This window comes from Helianthus annuus, chromosome 13, assembly GCF_002127325.2.
Source record: "Helianthus annuus cultivar XRQ/B chromosome 13, HanXRQr2.0-SUNRISE, whole genome shotgun sequence".
In the NCBI taxonomy this organism is placed as follows: domain Eukaryota; kingdom Viridiplantae; phylum Streptophyta; class Magnoliopsida; order Asterales; family Asteraceae; genus Helianthus; species Helianthus annuus.
The window spans coordinates 68,752,847-68,776,100 of NC_035445.2; the positions used below are offsets into that span (position 1 = coordinate 68,752,847).

Consider the following 23,254-nt stretch of genomic DNA (forward strand, 5'->3'; position numbering starts at 1 on the left):
ATCCTGACATATACTTTATGATTAACCTTGTGTTTGTAGAAAAGACTATTACATTACATCTAAAGAAATATATATTTGATTTATGTTTGTAGAACTTGTACATAGTTCAAGCTATCTCGTTGGAAAGATGATTAGATCATACATTAGCAAACAATTTATAAGTCTTTGCATCTAGACTTATCTGTCTTAGAGCAGCAACCGCCGCAATAACTCCAACCGCCGAGAATATCACTGCTATGCTCGAGTTTAACCAAAATAAGGGGCTTTGTTTTGACGGCTTGAATGTAAGATTATATAACACCACAGGTAAAACAAAATCAAGTGGCAAAAACCCGAATGCGCCTATCATTGCATTAATATCACCAAAAAAGGGCAACATTGCTGCTATTGTTGTTGCCAAGATCACAGATATTGATCTTGAAATCGCTCTCGGAATCACATTTCTTGCTGAGAATTCACTCCTTGTTGGATCCGCAAAGGCTCTTTCAAGAACTTCGTTTGTTGGTTGCAAGTAAACCTACGAAAGTGCAACAATGATATAATTTTAATACATTGTTTTGAAGACTTGGTTACGAGTAGTTAACGTACTTACTGCTGAGACAGCTGAGAGTTGTAGTATAGTAAAAATGTTGATCATCATGATGAACCATCTTGGAACCAATGGGTTACCATCATGGTCAATAAAGTTGCTTAGAACGAGGGCGGATGCTTTGTTACCAAAAGCCCAGTATCCGGAAACCGAAACACTCAAGAATGTTACTATGATCACCGTGTAGCAAATACACAAGCCTTTGAACATCTTCCCTTTAGTTGGAGGTGCAAGTGTTGCCTACACACAACACGCGAATGAGTCTAAATATTAAAAAATTGGACGCCTTGGTGCACCAAGACTCACCGGTCGAGGTGGTGACAAGACGAGTAAGTCAATGGATTGATAACGACTCAAAACATGGTCAAGTGGTAGTTTACTTGTATTTCCGGTATGATGCCATTTCCAAAAGTTGTGGAGATAATAGCCATTGCATTAAATATTCCGAAAATTCGTGTTTCATCATTGTTGCTTAAGGAGTAGTTTTTATGGGGTCCTTTTGAAGAATTTCCTAATAGAAACAAAAAAAAAAAAACATATATAAAAGAAATGATATTTTTATGATAATAATTACTCTAATTTAGATATTGTAATTTTTTTTACCTATGTAGATAGAAGCTGCAGCAGCAGATGCGCTATAGAGAAGACACAACACTAGAGAAATGAGGTTCATATAACGTAGCGAATGGAACGATGGAATTTGTGCCAAAATCAACATAAAAACCCCAAAAATAACAACAAATTCGTATAGCTTCATTGTTCCGTCTGAATTCCATAGCACGTATATTGCCTGCATGATACTTGTGTTACATATTCAAATCGGTCTAAAAAACCAAACCTCAAAGAATAGGATCATGGATTTCTTATTTTGTGGAATATTACTTGTAATAATCATCTATTCTTATCTACCTAAATTCTTGTGTTTAATCTTTATCCTAATTGCATATAAACTTCTTACCTTAAGGTAGTGGTGCACAAAAAACCCGAACCCAGACCCGAAAATAAAACCCGGAACCGGTTATTATAAAACCCGGGTTTTTCATACCCGAACCCGAACCCGACCTTACCCATAGGGTAGGGGTTGGGTATGCATTTCTGTTATAAAACCCGAACCCAGAACCGGGTTTTTTTATACCCGTTTTCAACCCGGGTTTTATGAGTACCCGGTTTCAACCCGAACCCGGAACCGGGTTTTTTCAATACCCGGTCCGGGTTTCCCAATACCCTGTTCAGGTTTTTTCGTTTTTTTTTTTTTTGTGTTTTTTCGAGTTTTGTACCTTGGTAATGGGCTAACGGCTATATAGCCGTTAGAAAGTGTATTATGATCATTTGTTTGGTTTACTTTGTATCTCTATACCCTATAAAAGGGGTCTTTGATGACGAACAATAAACGAAGACAATCAAGTTATTCAAAGCTATCTATGTTCATCATCTTATTTGATCCGGTTCAATGATTATTTAGGTGTCATGTATTTCTATGTTTTATGAAATAAAAAGGTTTTACATTTTATATTTCTATGATTTATCCCAAAAAATGAATACGCGAGGCATACCCGAACCCAACCCGATCCATACCCGAACCCGAAAATAGGGTATTATAATACCCGGGTATTAGAAAACCCGACCCGAACCCTACCCGAACCCGGGTATATAGGGTATACATTTTTTATATAAAACCCGGACCCAGACCCGACCCATGTATTGTCAATACTCGATTTTGTAGAACCCGATCATACCCGAACCCGGTTCCATACCCGGAACTGGGTATTCAGAAAACCCGATTTGTGCACCACTACCTTAAGGCATTGACCTCCCAAAAGGTGAAAACCCACCACAGTACCATAGCAGGCCGTAAATTGGATTGGGCCTACATAATATCTACTCCATCTTGGGCCTGCAAATTCAGCAGTTTGACATTAGTGACCATTCAAAGTACACACTTTTTTTCTTCTAAATTAAAGTTAAAGTCAGAACAAAATACAAATTTATACAGTATTAAAAACAAAGGTCGGTGATCCGGTCTTTGTTTTTTTGTTTTTTTTTTTTTTTTTCACTTGATGGTTCTATTGGACCATCTGTCCATCATCTGGTACACCACGTTTTCTTTTCCCCCTTATTTGTACAACAACAAACGTTCTCTCACTTTATGTTATCCAAGTACCACCGCCATAGGTTTCGTTATCAAACATTTTCCGGTCTCGATCAAACAAACAAGCTCTACTTTGAAAAGAAAAACGAGTATAAATCAAACGTAAGGTAAAAAAATTAGAGAGACAGAGAGAGAGATCCAGTCACCGGATGACGCGGCTATACTCCAACACCGCCGCAAGATATGTAGGCCGGAAAACCGCCGCAGCCGCGTCAAAAGCGAAAAAAAGGCGGTGTTGGTGGATGACGATGAGGAGATTTCCGGCAACAAATCGGCGACGATTTCATGATAACAGTCGTGATGACCGACGATGACAACAGAGAGTGGAGCCACCATTTTCTCCGACTCAGTTCGATGGTGGCGGTGGGGGAAGTGGTGTGATGGTGACAGGAAGTGGTGGTGGTGACTGTGACGGGAAGTGGTGTGGCGGTGGGGGAAGTGGTGTGGTGTCTGAGACCAAAAGAAGAAGTTTGATTCTAAATTAAGCTAACAAATATTGTTTGTGAGCTGTTAATTCAACTTAGCAAAGCTTACTAGACCAGACTTTATTAAACATTTGAAAAAGAGATTAATTGAGCCAGAATAGCACGTTTTTTTTTTTTTTTGTAGAAATTTTTATTTATATATAAACAACTGGCCGAGTTACATCAATATCGCAGGTAAGCGAGCAACAAGCTGCGCCGCTACCAACGTGTAATAAGTTTATGGCTCTTTACTCTAGAATGACTTAAAAATTTGTCAGGGTTCTTACTTAACAGTATTAAAACATGCTCTTCATGCAAAAGAAGAATCTCACCAAGTTTATAAACCAAACTCAAAAACTTAAAAAGTACTCGAGAGACAAAAAAGTGTCCTCGACGTGGGGTGCACCTCCCTTATTTGAACATGAAGTTGGTTTGTTTTCAAAATGTTTCGCTCGATATCTTATAGATATTTTTTTTTTATAATAATACTCTTATAAATCTTATAATTATATGATAATAGTTCTTATATAGATGATTCTAACGAACCATCACGTGTCAGCTTCAAACTCTTCTCCTAATTTTAATATTATATTAACATCTTGACATTTCATTTTATTGACATTACTTTTACGACTTTATACTATAATATGCGACACATTACTATATTTTTTTTTATCCATGTTGGTGGCACAAACTCCAAAAGAAGCAAGACGTAAATATTGATGATTGTGATGTCAATATGGAAAACAAACAAAACAAAGTCAAAGGTGATTTTCTTTTGTGGGCTTATTGTTGACCAAGAAAGCAGGTGATTTTCTTTTGTGGGCTTATTGTTAACCAAGAAAGCATGATTAAATACGGGGCTTTTTCTTGGAGGTTTTTTTCGGCCTGCCTTTTAATGACACACATGACATATATAAAATGGTTTTTGGTTTTGTCGACTTAGTAAGTTAGTATGTTATTAGATCGGATACGTTGAAACACGTATTTTAATAACGTTAACGTATCACATAACGTGCTGCCAGCTGTAAACAACTAAGACGTTGCCGCCGCAACGCGCGGCTATGGCAAGAATCTAGTTATGCATAATTTTGGATGGATTTATTCCGCTTTTGAGGAATGAAATATGATTGGAATACATGTAAAAGAAATATACAAATTACGTTCTATCAAATTTTGATTGTTAATAATAATATTGTTTAAGCAAAAACATATCATGATTTTTAATTTTGTAATTTATATCATTACAAATGACTATTTTCCTTATGTATATACTTTTGAGTTTTTAGGTCTTTAACATAAAATACAACATATATGAAAAAGAAAAAAATGTACGCTAGATCATATATTTTAACTTGATCCTACACTCGTCTTAAAGAGAAAAAAATTATCCACACTAGAATCAACAACAGACCAATCAGTTTTTTCCTACGGGGTCACTCTTTTAGGTTGTTAGACTTCTCATAACCAGACGTTAGAACTTTTGAACTAGGTCGGGTCATGGAACATAACAATGTTGGACTCTTAGAGAAGACAAGTTGAGCTATTACGCATTTTTCTGTCTGTAAATGTAAGTATGTAATAGTTTATTTGAATTAAGTCGACGTTTTCAACAAATACTACTTTCAAATATGTACAAACACGTTCTTTTTGTTGATATCATTAGGAAATTTTAGCAAGATACTGGAACTAATAATTAATATTAGGTCACCGGTTGCATTAAAATTTAAACTAAGTTATGGTGTTGTGGTTGTTTGGTAAGAAAATCAAAACATGTTACTATCTTTTTATCAAGTTTAGATATTAATAAAATGTATGTGGCATATTTTTAGTTTACGTAATCATCCCAATTGCTTTGTTATGTGCCTTAAGTCCAAGGCTTGATGCAAAACTACTATCGAGTCGGGGGTCTCATTGGACGCAGCCTCTCTATTCCTACGAGGTAGAGGTAAGGCTGTCTACATATTACCATTCTCATACTCTACCTTAGCTTTGCTATTGTGGGATTTACTGAGTATGAAGATGATGATGAATTATCCCAATAAATAAAGTGCGATGTTACCTAAGACATCATATGCCATGTCACGAAACCGAAGATGTCGGTGACCCAACTCGGCATGGTGTTCAAGGACAAGAGAAATAAGGTTATACGAATAGAAAGTCACGATTGCTCCAATCACCAATGACAACACACCGGCGGTCCATCCTAGCGATGCAAATGCATATGGTAGACTCAACAACGACGGTGCTACAATGGACGTCGTCAAATGATAGCCGCTATGCCACCATGACCCTGCCACATATTACATTAGATCCATTCATTTGAAGTGGATAAATATTCGTAGGATAAGTTAACACAATGTAAATTGAAAGATAATAATCTTACACAAATTTCTAGTATAACATATATAACAATCAACAATGGTTCTAACAAAATGTATAACGTGGTTTGTATGGTAAATCGGTTATTTAAATTAGCATCTTTTTTTGGGTAAAACAAAACCATGATAGTAAGTCATTACTAACTCGCTAGTAAAATTTATAAGAATTCACAAATTTTATATTTAGCAGCCAAAATGTAATCGAAACGAATCGAATAAACACAAATGAAGGCTTGTTCATGTTCACCCTCTTAACTTTAACCAAACAAAAGAAAGAGACGAACACTTAAACAAACAAAATTCTCTACTTTTATTTGTCCGTTTAGACAAAATGAACATGTCCATGTCCGCTTTTATTCATTCATTAATATTCTAAACAATATAAATGAAAGAAATGAACACACGGCCGGCCCATAGCAAGTGCCGGGTAGACGACCGTTCTTTGCCCAAATCGAAATAGGGCCCAAAAAATTTATATGTTTTTATATATATTTATTAGAAAAAGTATGTTTTCAAAGAAAAAAAAACTTATGGCCTAAATTTCTAAAGCAAAAATGTTAAAGCCCAACTGTTTAGAAGCCCAACTATTTCGAAACCCAACTGTTTCGAAGCCCAACTGTTTTTGCCAATCAAATTCAGAAGCCCAACTGTTTTTGGCAATCAAGTTTAGAAGCACAAATGTTTTAGTGTGTAATGAGTTAATGACTTGACCCAAATCAATAAACAAACACATTGGATTAATAAATAGGGCCCAAATTTTTTATCTCGCACAAGGCTAATTTTTTTCTTCTTTTTTTGATCTTCGGAGACGGCCGTGATCATTGTAATGCATTTAGTTCCTAGCTAACAAATCTAATGGTTTTAGCATGTCTAAGTTAAGGATTAAATGTGTTACAAAGTGCAAACTACAGAGACCATCCATGTACTTTTGGCAAAAGTTGTGGACTAAATGCGTTACAAAATGCAAACCACAACGACCATCTGTGTACTTTTGGAAAGCTAGGGACCAAATCCAAAATTTTGGTTAACCATACGGAGTATCCATGTACTTTACTCTTATTATTATATACTATTTTTTCGATGAACATTAATGTTAACAAATTCTTAAGTAAATAGGTTTGTTTACATTAAATTAAAAAGAATTAAATGTGTAGTTGTATTTACCTGTTTTTTCTCAACATTTCAAAATAAAGTATCTTTTATACCATAAACTATACCGAGTATGACACCATAACAAATCGAACTGTAACGGCCGAACGATATCGGTAATACAATATTTTTTAATACCATAAACTATACAGAGTATTGACACCATAACGAACCGAACTATACCGACCGAACGATATCGGTACTGGTATCGACATTCATTTTTATGATTTTTGATCAGTACCATAACGAACCAAGCCCATACCAACCAACCAACCAACTAACATGAGTAACCAACATCATCATTCATATTAATGGCCAGTGGTATCCATTGCACATATTATTTTATTCAAACCAATTAAACCCAACCTCACATCATATATAGTAAGAAGTATCATACAAAAAGGAGTTTAAAAATAAAATAACAAAACAAAGAGATAACATGTTATATCTATTGCTTAATGGAGAACTTAAATTCATGAACTTAAACATATGACCAACTAAAACTGGAAATTAATAAAAGATCATGTACCTTTGGATTTGAGAACAAAAAGAGCACCGGCATCAAGGTGTTGTTTGTGATGGTCGGTGGTGGTGGAAAATGTTTTGATGGTTTCCTCTTGCAATGCTCCAGTATCGGAGTCTATGCGAATTGTGCTCATCTCTCTCTCTCTCTCTCACACACACAAAGAGAGAGAAAAAATGATTACTTTTAATCGCATACAAACAAAGTGTTATATATCAACTTAATTAAATATAAATTGTTGTCTTAATCAAACTTGACTTACAATGTTTAAGTCTTAGGTTTACATCGGAATAATAATAATAATAATAATAATAATAATAATAATAATAATAATAATAATAATAACTAGAATTATCACCCGCCGTAATGCGGCGGTGATTCATTAGTTATATATCATGTTAGATGAAAGACAAATGTTTTTCACATGACCACGAACCTATGTGTAAAACTGAGAAAAAAATAACTAAGTCGATCTCTGACATGTCAAGCAGGAAAAAAATACGTTGAACCCACACGCACGTTGCGGCGTGTTAACTCGGAACTTAGAACGACACGTTAAACAGAGAACTTATGAAAGATGAAAAGTATATAAGAGAATAAAGTTGAAAGTAAAAAAAAGTGTTGAGATTAAATTGCGAAAGATGAAAAGATTTGGGTTGAAAGTAAAAAAAATTAAAGGGGTTAAATTGCAAAATATGAAAACTTTTGAATTAGAAGTGAAAAATCAAATTAATCAAAGGGGTTAAAATACCAAAGATCGAAACTTTAGACTTAAATTGTCAAAGATTGAAACTTTAGAGTTAAAAAAGAAATCAATTTCAGATTATGGAAACAAAAGAGATAAATAGATTTAGTTAAATTGATGTTTAATATTATTATTATTATTATTATTATTATTATTATTATTATTTAATAAGATAAATAAAAAAAATAAGGGTGATAAATTACCAGAGAATGACACGTGTCCAAAAAAGATTTTTGTTTATTAGTATAGATAGATAATAACAATAACAATAACATAACTATAATAGTAATAGTAATTAAAGGGTGTTGCTTTTCCCATTATTTGGTGGAGTGGTAAAGCCAATGAAGATAAGAACTAGGCATCCTTTGGAGGTCGTAAGTTCGAATCCGAGTCAACAGGGGTTTTCGGCACACTATGTGTAATGATAGAGAGTCTCGGCTCTTGTGGCGGCGCAATGTCTGTCAAATGACAGTTGGCGGTATGGTTTCCCATGAGGACACAAACGGAGAGGTCTCATTAAGGCGGTGTTATGCCCCTCTGTGAAGAATGCGTTGGTAATACTTGAGATGCAATGAGATGCAACATTACTTATGTCCCAGTATCTCCTATGTACATAGAATAGAACAAAACGATGTGGGATTTTCCCAAAGCATTAACGATGCATCAAAAAAGACAAATTGAATTTCTTTTGAGAAGGTGTATTGTGACAGTTCAAATTCGGGAAACATCTAACATAAAACGACATATTCCCAAGTGTTTACGTTTTAACCATGATAAACTCACTCAATAGAAAATAAGTGCCACTTAAGATCAATCAATCTATAAGGAGATGTTAATGTATTATATTATTAAACACAATAAGGAGATGTTAATGTATTATATTATTAAACACAACTACACTTTCAATTAATCTTCAACATGAGGTACAAAAGATTTACATAAGATTTTATGTGGTGATGTGAAACCTATATTAACACAACAAAGCATAGTAATATAGTTAAAAGGTTAATTTTGCAAGATATCCTAACATTATAGTATTTGATTTTTTTTATGTTTGTATAATAGACTATATTACATTCTATGTTAGAAATAAGTGTTGATTTATGCTTTGTAAAAATTTTACATAATTTAATTTAAGCAATCTTATAAGAAGATAATGAAATCATACATTAGCAAATAATTTATTAGTCTTGGCATCTAGACTTATTTGTTTTTACTGCTGCTATTGTCGCAGTAACTCCGATCATTGAGAATATCACCGCTATGGTGGAATTTAACCAAATCAAGAGTGTTTGCTTTGACGGTTTGAATGTGAGATTAAAAAAAATTGCCGCTATTGTTGTTGCCAAGATCACGGATATTGATCGTGAAATCACTCTCGGAATCACATTTCTCACCAACAAATATTCTTTCAAGATCACTAGTTGGATCAACAAATATTCTTTCAAGAACTTCGTTTGTTGGTTGCAAGTAAAGCTCTAAAAGAACGAATTCACAACAATGATTTTTTATTCACTGCTTTAAAAGATTATGTTAATAACATACTTACCACTTAGTGGTGAAGCTTGAAAATTTTCACCGGGGAGTCAAAAGTCACCGAACCTAAAGTATATACCAATTTTTTTTTTTTTGCAAATCGAATCAAATTTGGTTTTCAAATTGGGTTAGCATCCAGAACTAGTTCCGAATTATATTCGCAAATCGAATCTAGATTGTGGTTTTCGAATCCATCGAGCTGAATTTTTGTATTTGAACTACATATATAACTTTTATTTAAACACCATTTTTGTTCGTGTTTTATTAACTTAGAAAGTCTTAAACCAAAACATATTGACCATCTTCAATTTTTTTATTTTGTGTTTTAAAAAGACTGATTAAAAGCAAAAGGTGTGAAATTAATTTGTATTAAGAGTTTTTTTTTTTTGAACGGTAACAAACTATATATAAATATAGCGTCAGCCAGAGGCTGAAAGGGAATAACAAAAGGTAGTTAAGAGCAATTTAGATAGTATAAATTAGCAACAAGTTGATGGATTGAGGTATTGTACCCCATGCATTGGGGGTTTTTTAAAAAAATGATATTACACTTTTAACCCAAAACTATTCGTTTTACGTTTCGTTCTAAATTTTGCGAGTTAACACGGCATAATATGCGTGTGTGGTTCAACGTTTTTACGTTTTGTTATACGTTTCGTTCTAAATTTTGCGAGTTAACATGACGCAAGGTACGTGTGTGGTTCAGTGTGTTTACGTCATCTATTTTTTCCCGTTTAACAAGTTCGTCGCAACGCGCGAGCCTAAATCGAGTTAGTTATTATTTTCTATGTTTTATATGTCGGTCTAATCCACATTAAGACGCCACAACTTCAATGTTGATGATCGTTAGCTATAATATGGTATTAGTGCTATTTGTCACAGTTTTACGCCGTACCATTAATTTAGAAACAAACCTTGAGACATTGACCTCCCAAAAGGATATTACCCACCACAGCACCATAACAGACCATGAACTGGATTGGGCCCACATAGTATTTACCCCATCTTGGGTCTGTCGATTTCACGATTTGATTTGGGTTACTATTCAAAACACAAACACAATTTCGTTTTTTCTTTGAATAAAATACAAATCACGCATAATTGTGGAAAAAGAAATATGTTGTAAGACAAAAAATAATAATACATATAGTATTACGATCAAATATAAATGCTCCTTATTGTAAGAATGGTATAAAGTCTTTTAAAAAAACCTACCACAAAAAAAAAAAAAAAAAAAAAAAATCTAAACACCCACCACCACCCAAAAACCTAACCCCCCCCCCATTTTTTTATCGAGAGAAGGTGTGGGTGTGTGTGTGTGGCTCGGAAGCACGGAAACGCCTTGGAGGTGCCGTCTCCCGTCCCGGGGACTGCTAGGGGACGGAAACGGCACGGGGACGGCCGGAAAACCTCCCCGGCATGTTGGGTACGACGTGGAAACGTGCTGCAGAAGGGGACGGCGTTTGGGGACGTGCAGGAAACGTTTCCGGCATGTTTCCGTTTATTTTTTTTTTGGTTTAAAAAAAAAACAAATAGACAATCTCGATGTTCCAAAACGCCTTCCATTGATTTGTAAAAAGCAAACTGGAATGATGAATTAGGGTTCCGGTCAATGTCCAGGAAGAAGGGGAAGAAGAAACAACGACCACTAAGTTTTTGTCTTTTTAGGGTTTAAATTAGTTTAGTTATTTCAACATTTAACCCCTATATTTTTACTAGTTTACATTTAAACCCTAAAACTTGTAATTTTTTTACATAAAAGTGTAAAAATAGTTTGTGTATTTAAACATTTAACCCTTTCTATCTTTACTAGTTTATATTTGGTTCTTAAACTTATAAACTTATACATAAGAAGTATAAAGTAACATTACATCAATATATAACTATTTGGGGTTTTGTGTTACATTATCTTTAATATATATTTATTTTTTTATATGTTTTTATTCCCGTCCCCGCTTCTTGAATTTTTTAGTTTTACCGTTTCCCGTTCCCGTACCTGTCCCGTACCCCGTTCCCGTACCCTGTTCCCGTACCCTGTTCCCGTACCCGTCCCAGTGCATCATAGTTGTGTGTGTGTGGGGGGGGGGGTTTAGATTTTTGGGGTGGTGGTGAGTGTCCCCCCAATCACCCACCCATTTTTTTGTCGAGAGAAGGTGTGGGTGGGTGGATGGGGGGGGGGTTAGATTTTTGGGGTGGTGGTGAGTGTTTAGGATTTTTTTTGGAGGGGGGGGGTTTAGGTTTTGGGTGGTGGTGGGGTGGGGTGGGGGTGGGTGTTGAGGTTTTGGGTGGTGGTGTAGTGGGTTTAAGTTTTAGGTTATTAGACACTTGTCACTCTATAAATTCTTTTTACACTTCTTACAATTAGGAATCTTTGTAGAATAACTTAAACCCAAATCATCATAACAACTTTCTTTTAGAGTTAAGAATTCCTTATAAAAGTTAAAAATCACTTTAAAAAGTCATGCTAAATGGTCTATATTATTTAGCAAATTAAATCGTGTTATGGTGTTGTGGTTGGTAAGCAAATGAAACTAGTATTAAGCACCCTCGCGTTGCGGCGGGGGTGAGCACTAATGTCAGACTACTGTCAGCGACCACGGACACTGAAGTTGCGGTGTTAATGCGAAGAAATTAAACCGAAACGTAAAACATAGAATAAAATAACTAAGTTGATCTAGGACTCGCGCGTTACGATGAACCACGTCTATTTTTTCTCGTTTGACAGGTTCATCGTAATCTATATATAATATATATCATTACCACTATACAAACCATAATGCATACATTACAACAACCATTGCATCAATATGTTGCAAATTATATTTATACAAGATTTTGGCTAAATTAATTAGATTATTATAAATAATAATAATTTATAAATAAAACAACACAACTTTGAATGGATCAAGCCGATTGAATATGGTAAGATAATGAAACCATTATTTGATTAGGGTACAACCACTTATGCACAATTTACAACCATACATGCATACAAAACAGATTGAATTTGGTAAGGTAATGAAACCATTATTATTTGATTAAGGTACAACCACTTAAGCACAACTTACGACCTATATTTGATTAAGATACAACCATTTAAATACAACTTACAACCAAAGATGCACACAAATGTTTCAAATTAATAGTATATAAATATGTTAACCTTTTATTGTTATGGCAAATTGGATTTAAATAATCCCAACTCACTGTTATTGGTCAATAATAATCCCAACTCATTTAATCACCAATAATAATCCGAACTATTCACTTTTGTTTGTAAAATACTCCCAGTTAAAAAAACACTAACTAGGTTAAACAATTGCTGATGTGGCTTGCCACGTGGCAAATTTTGATGACGTGGCAGCTGATGTGGCAGTCTACGTGGCATATTTTGATGACGTGGCAGCTGATGTGGCAGTCTACATGGCATATTTTGATGACGTGACAGCTGATGTGGCAGGTGACGTGGCAAGCCACATCAGTAATTTTTAACCTAGTTAGTGTTTTTTTAACTAGGAGTATTTTACAAACAAAAGTGAATAGTTCGGATTATTATTAGAGATTAAATGAGTTGGGATTATTATTGGCCAATAACAGTGAGTTGGGATTATTTGAATCCAATTTGCCTATTGTTATTATCAATAAAAAATATAAGTATGTTCCAATTATATATCAATAAATGGAAGTAAGATGTTACCTAAGATATCATAAGCCATGTCATGAAACCGGAGATGACGGTGACCCAACTCGGCCTGGTGTTCAAGAACCCGATAACCCACCCGTCCGTAGGCATGGTGATGAAATTACCGGTAAAACTCGTTTGACTCAAGGATCGAACCCAGGTTACCATGAGTCTTCTATCATTGCCCACCAATGCCTCACTATACACCAAGTGGGAGTTAAACCTGCATCTCGCAAGAGAAATGCAAGTCTTCTACCACTTGATCTAGTGATCATTGGCAATACTTGAGCACATTATTCAAACCATGACTCTTTTCAGTATATCTATAGAAATAATTGTACATAGTTTACGCAATCTCGTTAGAAAAAAAATGAGATCATACGTTAGCAAACAATTTATAAGTCTTGGCATCTAGACTAATTTGTCTTACGGCTGCAACCGCCGCTGTAACTCCGACCACCGAGAATATCACCGCTATGCTCGAGTTTAACCAAAACAAGGCATTATGCTTTGATGGCTTAAATGTAAGATTATAAAACACCGCCGGTAACACAAAATCAAGTGGCAAGAACCCGAAGGCTCCTATCATTGCATTAATATCTCCAAAAAAAGGCAACATTGCTGCTATTGTTGTTGCCAAGATCACAGACATTGATCTTGAAATCACTCTCGGAATCACATTTCTTGCTGAGAATTCACTCCTTGTTGGATCCGCAAATGCTCTTTCAAGAACTTCGTTTGTTGGTTGCAAGTAAACCTGTAAAAGCACAAGGATGATATAATTTTAAATCACTAAAGATTCATTTAATATCGACTAAACTGCCAAAATGATCTCTGATTTTGCTAGATTAGTTCAAAACTCAAACCTTTTGAATCTGGGTCCATGTGGTTTCAATTTTGTTACCATTTTCATCCAAAATCAAAATCTAGTCAGATTTTTCAGTTAACATCCAGCTTTTCGGTCTTTTTCTTCCCTTTTAATGAAGGGCAAAATGGTCTTTTAACGATTTATCACAACAAATTAAAAGAATCTGACCATTTTGCCCTTCATTAAAAGGGAGGAAAAAGATAAAAAAGTTGGATGTTAATTGAAAAATCTGGCCAGATTTTGCTTTTGGATAAAAATGGCAACAAAATTGAAACAACATGAACCCAGATTCAAAAGGTTTGAGTTTTGGACTAAAGTGCCAAAAATGACCAAACCTCAGGGACCATTTTGGCAGTTTACTCTTTAATACCGGTTAACAAACATACTTACCACTGCAACAGCTGAGAGTTGGAGTATGGTAAAGATGTTAATCATCATAATGAACCATCTTGGAACCAGTGGGTTACCATCATGGTCAATAAAGTTGCTTAAAACGAGCCCCGCGGATTCGTTACCAAAAGCCCAGTACCCAGAAACCGCAACGCTAAAGAATGTTACTATAACCACTGTGTAGCAAACACATAAGCCCTTAAACATCTTCCCCTTAACCGGTGGCGCAAGTGTTGCCTAGACAATTAGTCCAAAAAAGGTGCTATCAAGTTCAATGTTATATATATATATATATATATAGGATAAGGATCATGTGAGAAGTGATAGGCTAGTTGAGAAACTTGAGAAGCATTCTGGACCACACATTTTTCTAAGCCTTTCGTAATATACACATATGTATAGTTTAAAATTGACTATATACATATGTGTATAACTCAATATACATATATGTATATAGTCAATTTTAAACTATACATATGTGTATATTACGAAAGGCTTAGAAAAATGTGTGGTCCAGAATGCTTCTCAAGTTTCTCATATAGGGTGGACTTCTCTTAGGATCCCTACCCTATATATATATATATATATATATATATATATATATATATATATATATATATATATATAGGGGCTGCTAGAATAAGAACCACCCCGAGTTGTAAGAACCGCGAGAACTACACCCCACGGAGCGCCGTTCGCCATGATTTTTTTTACAAGTAGATGTGTGTATTATAAACACAGCCGTAAAAAATCATGGCGAACGGCGCTCCGTGGGGTGTAGTTTTTTACACCACAAGTTTGGTGTTTTTTAATTTTTTTTCTTTTTTCTTTTTTTTTTCACCAAACTTGTGGTGTAAAAAACTACACCCCACGGAGCGCCGTTCGCCATGATTTTTTACGGCTGCGTTTATAATATACACATCTACTTGTAAAAAAAAATCATGGCGAACGGCGCTCCGTGGGGTGTAGTTCTCGCGGTTCTTACAACTCGAGGTGGTTCTTATTCTAGCGGCTCCCTATATATAGGTATATATATATATATAGAGAGAGAGAGAGAGAGAAAGTGTAAAATACATTACGGCTTAACGTATATCACGACAACGTGCGTGATTTTATTCTATAACATGCGTGATTATTGTTTTCAACATGCGTGATTTTGGATTTTTGGGTTATAATGTGCGTGATTTTAAAATGAACATACGTAATTATCTGTCGTACGTGATGTACGTTAACCGTAATGTACATATATATTTGTATATAGCATTAGTGGGTTTAATAGTAGTTTACTTGTATTTCTGGAATGATGCCATTTCCAAAAGTGGTGGCAATAATCGCAATTGCATTAAAGATTCCAAAAATTCGTGTTTCAACATTGTTGCTTAAGGAGTAGTTTTTATGAGGTCCTTTAGAAGAATTCCCTGAAGAGAAACAAACAAAAATGGTAAATATATTAAAAATGGTGATATTTTTATAGTAGTAAAGTTTAAATATAAGTTATAAAAGTTGGACCTATATATATAGAAGCAGCAGTAGCAGAGGCACTGTAAAGAAGACACAAGACTAAAGAAATGAGGTTGATATGACGGAGGGAATGGAATGATGGAACTTGTGCTAAAATTAACATTAGAGCCCCAAATATAACCACAAATTCGTATAGCTTCATTGTTCCATCTGGATTCCATAGCACGTATATTGCCTGTACCCACAGAGTGTAAGTTATTCGAATAGGATTTGAAAAAAAAAATGTATATTAATTCAAATCGCAAAAAAAGAAAAATGAATATTCAAATCGCACTAACATAATTTGGTTTATGAAATTGCGAATCGGAATGGCAATTGAAGCAAATTATGGATTCGACTTTCTATTAGAATTCGAATATGTGATTTTCAAACTGTTTCCAACAGGATATTCAAAGTGCACATGTGTGTCTATATATATATCAATGGTCCGAATTCGAAAAGGTTTTTAATTCTTATTCGAATGCTTAATCACTTTAAAAAAAACCCCATTATAATCTCAACTTTTTAGTTTTATATGAATAAATATGTCCACTAATAAAAACTCAATAAAAAGTCTCTTTAAGACTTTACTTGTAATAAAGTTTACTTTTTATATTATAAATAATCTTTTTGTTAGGTTTTTGTAAAGAAAAAAAAACTCACAGCAAAAAAAAAAAATATAAAGTATAGAGATGAATCCAAACTCCAAAGACACTGATCTAAAGCAAAATGTGAAAAAAAAAATATATCATAATGTATTGGGGTATTGGATTTTAATAATCCCAAGTTTCACTAATTGGCCGGTAATAATTCCAACTTCAAAAATTGCCTACAACAGTCCCAACTTGTAAGATTTTGGCCACCAATGATCCTTGTCTAACTGGGTTATAACCCAGTTAGTTTTTTGAAGTTTTGAGCGGCGGAGAAGGTCACTAGAGGTTGGAGATGACAAGTGGTGGTCTCCTTCGGTGGTTTCAGGGGTAAAGAAGGTCGTCGGAATAAGTTGCAGGTCACCGGAGTTGCGTAGATGGTGGAAATTTTAAACTTTTGAGAAGCGTAGAAGATTACAGGAGGTCGGAGATGATTGGTGGTGGTCTCGTTTGGTGGTTTCAGGGGTAAAATGGGTCGCCAGAAGAATAAGTTGCAGGTCACCAGCCCAACAAGGTTATAACCCAGTTAGACAAGGATCATTGGTGGCCAAAATCTTACAAGTTGGGACTGTTGTAGGCAATTTTTGAAGTTGGGATTATTACCGGCCAATTAGTGAAACTTGAGATTATTAAAATCCAATACCCCTAATGTATTTGAAGCTTTTCATTTCTTGATAATGATGTATTAATAGTTATTTATTAGCAGAGTAATCAACTCTAATACACATCAACCTTGAGGCATTGACCTCCCAAAAGACATTGGCCCACCACCGCACCATAGCAGACCATGAACTGGATTGGGCCCACATAGTATCTACCCCATCCTGGGCCTGTCATACCAAATTTTATTTTAGTAGATGATTTATTAAGTGCAAGTCAGAAACATTAAAAAGTCCTACAAAATACAAATTGTACATACTTTTGATAGTTTTCTCTCTCTTTTCTGGAAAATGAATTGTTTTGAAAAATTAAAAAGGAAGTACACAATATATTTTTTTTTTCGTTGACATACTATATATTTTTTTATCTTAGGATTTATAGTTTTCTAAGCAAAAACATATCGATCTTCCGTTGGATCTTTGCAAACATAAGATTTCGCCCATGATCCCGATTTCTAGGTTTTAGGATCGTAATATCTTGATCCGATATCGCATTACTTAAGTATGTAAGTTATAAAACTATAAAAGAGTAAACTTTATTAAAATAAAATAACATATAACCTAATTGGCTTTTATATTACTGAAAATCATGTTACAGTATTGCCATTATGTTTATAAGTTTTTAGGTATTTAAGATAAGATAAACACATGAAAATAAAAGCTTAAGGCTTAATTAATAGATCTGAAATAAGTTATATGTTTTTATTGAAATAGATCTGAAATAAGTTATATGTTTTTATTGAAAATATAATATTAACAATTACAACTAAATATGGTCGGCACAAATAAAACAATATTTGTTAAAGGAAAATGAATAAATGCGGCAGCTTTCACGTTATCTTCATTGGGGTCTGTTTTTTTTTACCAATAAGATAGGTTTGCATCTCATAATGTTTTTTTTTTTTTTTTTTTTTTTTTTTTTTTTTTTTTTTTAAGTCAAAAGAAGTCCAGTCATCCAGGTATACCCATAGGCAAAAAGCCACATACATCCGTGATCACGAACAACATTGATGACTCGAGCTGTCACTAATTCCGGAGAAACCTATCACCTGAAGACCCTAACCCCTGCTTGTGCACATGACATTATTTCCCAAATAAAAATCCTAAAATCATTATCACTAATTTCTAATTCCCTTTGTTATACCATGTTATTAGTAATCATATAAAGTATGTTCTTATTGATCCCGATAAATAAAATACCATGTTACCTAAAATATCGTATGCCATGTCACGAAATCGTAGATGGCGATGACCCAACTCGGCGTGGTGCTCAAGAACGAGAGAAATAAGGTTATATGAATAGAAGGTCACCAATGCTCCAATCACCAACGACAAAACTCCGGCAATCCATCCTAGTGATGCAAATGCAAATGGTAGACTTAACAACGGCGGTGCTACAATGGACGTCGTCAAATGATATCCGCTATGCCACCATGACCCTGCCACATATCACATTATATCCATTAATAACTTGAACTGGATAAATAATTATAGGGTAAGTTGTAACAACGCAAACCATAAGTTAATGGTTGTACTCGATTCTTAGTAGCATCATCACACGGTGTTTGGTTGATATATATAAATGAATCCATGTATTTCGGAATCCTTCAAACCCATCATAAAGGATATGCTTAGACCATGGCGTGAAGCTGTGCACAAATGGCAAAGATAACGCCCCAATATGCTCCGTATACCGCCCCCTGGGGCGTGATCTTCAGAAAATGGGTGTTGGCGTGATTGTGAAAAAGTCTGATGAGGGGCTTGATCTTGAAAGGAGAGCTTGATGCCACATGTCACATAACCCCCAAAATACAAGATAGGAACATTATCATAACGCCTCACTACACTTGGTCTTATAGTGTTCTTTTCATACTAATTTTCGTTACATTTTATTTTGTCATCAAACCAATTACCTAGATTCTTAATATGTCATCACTACAAACATTTATATGGTCACATGTTGTTTAGTATAGAATCAATATACCACGTTTTCATCCTCATTTACAGGAGTTATATCTCATGAATTTGTCTTTTACTAACATGTGAAGTTATTACTCATCTCATGGGCCATAACACGTTAAAGTCAAATATGTACAAATAAATAAATAAATAAATAAATAAAATGGGATGGGTTTAGCTTATCCCAAGTCTGGATATAATCTTGGATATAGTGGAATGACACAACACAACACCTAAGTTTACATACGTGTGTTTAGCGAAACCAGGTATTCACACGTAGAAAAATTTTAAAGTTACATAATTTTTTGATGTTTGTATAAAAATCTAAAATGCATTTATGGTATTTTTGACTTTTTGATATAGTTTAGACTTTAGGCCACACGGGGCGGTCCCGTGATGGCAATGTATAACGCGTGAAATGGTCACGCTACACCGCCGCCGGTGTGTTGAACACGCGTGGAATTCACAACGCGTTAAGCCGGTCACGCGTTGAACTTTTGATTTTTTCGAACGTTGGATCATTTGACCGTTTTAAAACGGTAACAATGTTTAAAAAAATAAAAAAAAACCTTTCAACCATTTATCTATTTAACATCTCCATTTCAAACAATTTTTCACACACCAATCTACATCCTTTAAACCCATTTCACACAATTTTTATATCTTTCTCAAATGGAATTCCCTACGGATTCGACGTTTCCGATGTCTAGCGATACCGATACCGAGTCGTCTTCCGACAACGACACGCTAAACTATTTTGTGTCGGTGTATAACGAGCTTGATGCCGAGTCGTCCTGCCCAAAGAAGAAGATGGTCGACCGTGATCGTATAAGTGCCAACGAAGTTTTGATGAACGATTATTTTGTGGAAAACCCGCTATACAATGCCGAAACGTTTAGAGATCGGTTTCGTTTACCCAAAGAATTATTTTTAAAGATTGTTGGAGACATCGAAGCAAGCGAGGAATGGTTTCAAGAACGTTACGATGCGAGGGGCAAACCAAGTTTCACGCCGATACAAAAATGCACGTCCGTCATTCGCCAACTAGCGACAGGTAACCCACCCGATCAATATGATGAATACCTAGCTATGTCTGAAAGAACTTCACGTGAATGTTTGCAATTTTTTTGCAATGCGGTCATTAAGTTGTATGCTAACGAGTTTTTACGTAAACCGACGAGCCACGACATCTCACGTATTTACGCCGCACACGAGGCTAGATGGCATTTTCCCGGGATGCTCGGTAGCATCGATTGTACACATATCGAGTGGAAAAATTGTCCAAGAGAGTTGCGAGGGGCGTATGTGAGGAGAGACATCAAAAGACCAACCATCATACTAGAAGCGGTGGCGTCGAATGATTTATGGATTTGGCATTCGTATTTCGGTGTTCCAGGTTCAAACAACGACATCAATGTGTTGCACACGTCGCCGTTGTTCCAAAGCGTAACGGATGGTACCGCACCTTCCTCTCCTTTCTATGTTAACGGTCGACATTACAGACGAGGCTTTTATCTTGTGGATGGTATCTACCCGTCTTGGTCTGTTTTTGTGAAAGCTCCCTCATTTCCTGTCGAGGCTAAAGAAAAGGCGTTAAAAAAATTGCAAGAACCGGCAAGAAAAGATGTTGAGAGGGCCTTTGGTTTTTTAAACACCGACCGGTTCGTTCGATGACCAAGAAAGCAATACATAGCATAGTGTATGCATGTATCATATTGCACAATATGTTGATCAAACACGACGGACGTGCAATATCCCCGGATTGGGTGCCGGATCCTCCTACACAAGTTCAAGTTCCACAAGATATCCATTTACAATTGCGTAACGAAGAAACTCACTTTCGGTTGAGATTCGATTTAATCGAACTAGTAGGTTCTCTAGGTTTGGAGTTTCCGGATTCGGACGAGGAGTAGGTTTTTTTTTTTTTTTTTTTTTTTTTAAAAAAATTGTATGTTTCTAGTATGTTAAATTGGAGTAGGGTTTTTTTTTAAAAAAAAAATTGTATGTTTCTAGTATGTTAAATTGAAGTAGTATGTTTTAAATTTAATGAAATTTTTAATTTTAGTGTTTTATTGTTAATTTATAATTTTAAAATGAAAATTAAAAAAAAAATTGGGAGTGATAGAATTCCATCACTAGTGATTCCACCCCTCCTACATTTCTATCACTAGTGATGGAAATTTGATTGATGACATGGCATGATTTTATTGGACATTGAGAGTGATAGATTCTATCACTAGTGAACCACCCCTAGTCCCCTTAGACAGACCGCATGATATTTTCGTGTTGGATTTAATACATTTTTAACAGTGGATATTTTCATTTTCATTAGACTAGACCATATGGTTTGCTTTCGCGGCACTGTAATCTCACCCATTTTGGCGGCCCTTCCTCATCCTGTCATAATCAAAGGGGGCGCTATGGCATGCCTACGCCAATGAGTTGGCAGACGCTATGACATGCCTCCCCATCACAACCAATCAGATTTCTTTTCTTTTTTGTTTTTTTTTCTTTGAATTAAATGCCATTTTAGTCCCCGTGGTTTGAGCCATTTTGCCAGTTTAGTCAAAAGGTTTTATTTTTCGTCTGTGGGTCCAAAAAATTTCATCGTTGCCATTTTAGTCCACCGGGTTAACTTCATCCTTTTTTTTCTGTTAACGAGAAGAGTAATTCGGTCATTTTATATGTAATTCTGTTAACTATAAAGGCAATTAGGCCTTATAAAATCACCAAATTGCCCTTCTCGTTAACAAAATAATTGATGAAGTTAACCCAGTGGACTAAAATGGCAACGGTGAAACCTTTTTGGACCCAGATACGAAAAATGAAACTTTTGGACTAAATTGACAAAATGACCCAAACCACATGGACTAAAATGACATTTTTATATATAGTAAATGAGGGCTTTAAAGAGTTTTATTCCACACCATACAAGTTAACAATAACGCCTTCGATTATATGTCGTCTACGTGCTCTGATAAACCACTTAGCCTTACTATTAATACGATTACATACGAGTCAATTATATCAATGATTAATAAAACATATCTATACATCACATAACCACAATAAATTATATATCACATACCAGGAAAACCATTAGTAATGATTTATATTAGTCACACATCAAAACTGAATCGTTTTAACTTTTAAACCGAACAAATAATATTTAAAAAAAAAGTTTAAATATAATAAAAGATCTCACTTTTTGGTCCGGTTTTAATCCGTTTGAAAATTTTAAAACCATAAATCAAATAGTTCGTTACGACCAATGGGGTGGTGATCCATTGGCAAGGCAAAGCCTTTAAACACCTTGATAGAGAGATCTTGGATTCAAGTCTCATAGACGACACAGAATAAAAGAAATTTGTCGTTCAAAAAAGGTCTTATACATCCATATCATATGATCCGTTTTAATAAACATCAAACATGTGTTTCAATTCAAATACAATCAGCCACAATATAATCAATCAAGTGCACCGGATAATAAAAAAACCAGACGGTTAAACAAACCGATGATTGGTTCAGACGATTTCATGGTTTTAAACCGAACTGAGAACAGCCATGCTCCAAATCATAAAAATTAAGTTTGAAATCTGTTGATGCATCGGATGTGGGGTCAAGTTGTAAGTTACATATATGATATTATGATCATGATAATTAACTTAGAAGAACACAAAAAGAATATATAGAGAAATTAGGATAATTATAACAATTAACTTGAACTTTGAACTTGTAACTATTTAAAAGAAGAAATGATGTACCTTTGGACTTGAGAACAAAAAGAGCACCGGCATCAAGTGGTTGTTTGTGATGGTCGTTGGTGGTGTTGGTGGTGGTGGAAAATGCTTGAGCTTCTTTGGTGTGTTCTCCATGCACTGCTCCAATGGAGCCTGTGTGAACTGTGTCCATATATCTCAGGGAGGAGAAAAGAGAGAGAGAGCTAGGGTGAGAGGAGATGAAAATGGCACCTAAAATGATTAGTTTTGAATATGTTACAAGGGTCTTCT

At 35.0% G+C, this 23,254-nt stretch overlaps 2 protein-coding genes across 3 annotated transcripts; both read right to left on the minus strand.

The window, feature by feature from the left end:
* Nucleotides 1-60: 60 nt before the first annotated feature.
* LOC110898071 (GABA transporter 1) lies at nt 61-7,435 on the minus strand. 2 transcript variants are annotated; one of them, XM_022144802.2, is made up of 7 exons: nt 7,262-7,435; nt 5,265-5,495; nt 2,422-2,483; nt 1,193-1,379; nt 970-1,100; nt 593-829; nt 61-517 (listed from the first exon to the last, which is right to left on the minus strand). In XM_022144802.2, the coding sequence occupies exons 1-7, from the start codon at nt 7,389-7,391 to the stop codon at nt 137-139; spliced, it is 1,359 nt and encodes a 452-aa protein (XP_022000494.1). In that variant the 5' UTR covers nt 7,392-7,435; the 3' UTR covers nt 61-136. The 2 variants fall into 2 exon arrangements, with proteins under 2 accessions (XP_022000494.1, XP_022000493.1); XM_022144801.2 differs by having other exon boundaries at nt 2,386-2,483.
* A 6,079-nt stretch (nt 7,436-13,514) lies between these two features.
* On the minus strand, nt 13,515-23,248 carry LOC110898072 (GABA transporter 1). Its single transcript, XM_022144803.2, has 7 exons — nt 23,009-23,248; nt 18,494-18,724; nt 17,359-17,456; nt 15,986-16,172; nt 15,764-15,894; nt 14,477-14,713; nt 13,515-13,975 (listed from the first exon to the last, which is right to left on the minus strand). The coding sequence occupies exons 1-7, from the start codon at nt 23,154-23,156 to the stop codon at nt 13,595-13,597; spliced, it is 1,413 nt and encodes a 470-aa protein (XP_022000495.1). The 5' UTR covers nt 23,157-23,248; the 3' UTR covers nt 13,515-13,594.
* Nucleotides 23,249-23,254: the final 6 nt, after the last annotated feature.

What these genes read in the sequence shown, in the direction of transcription:
- LOC110898071 (XM_022144801.2), bottom strand. Translation starts at nt 7,391, where the DNA reads ATGAGCACAATTCGCATAGACTCCGATACTGGAGCATTGCAAGAGGAA. An exon ending in TTTTGTTCTCAAATCCAAAG is followed by an intron (nt 5,496 to 7,261) that starts GTACATGATCTT and finishes AATATGTGGCAG; the next exon opens with GGTCATGGTGGCATAGCGGC. An exon ending in AACTCTCAGCTGTCTCAGCA is followed by an intron (nt 518 to 592) that starts GTAAGTACGTTA and finishes GCACTTTCGTAG; the next exon opens with GTTTACTTGCAACCAACAAA.
- LOC110898072 (XM_022144803.2), bottom strand. Translation starts at nt 23,156, where the DNA reads ATGGACACAGTTCACACAGGCTCCATTGGAGCAGTGCATGGAGAACAC. An exon ending in CATGGCATACGATATTTTAG is followed by an intron (nt 17,457 to 18,493) that starts GTAACATGGTAT and finishes TTGGTATGACAG; the next exon opens with GCCCAGGATGGGGTAGATAC. An exon ending in GCATCATTCCAGAAATACAA is followed by an intron (nt 14,714 to 15,763) that starts GTAAACTACTAT and finishes CTAATTGTCTAG; the next exon opens with GCAACACTTGCGCCACCGGT.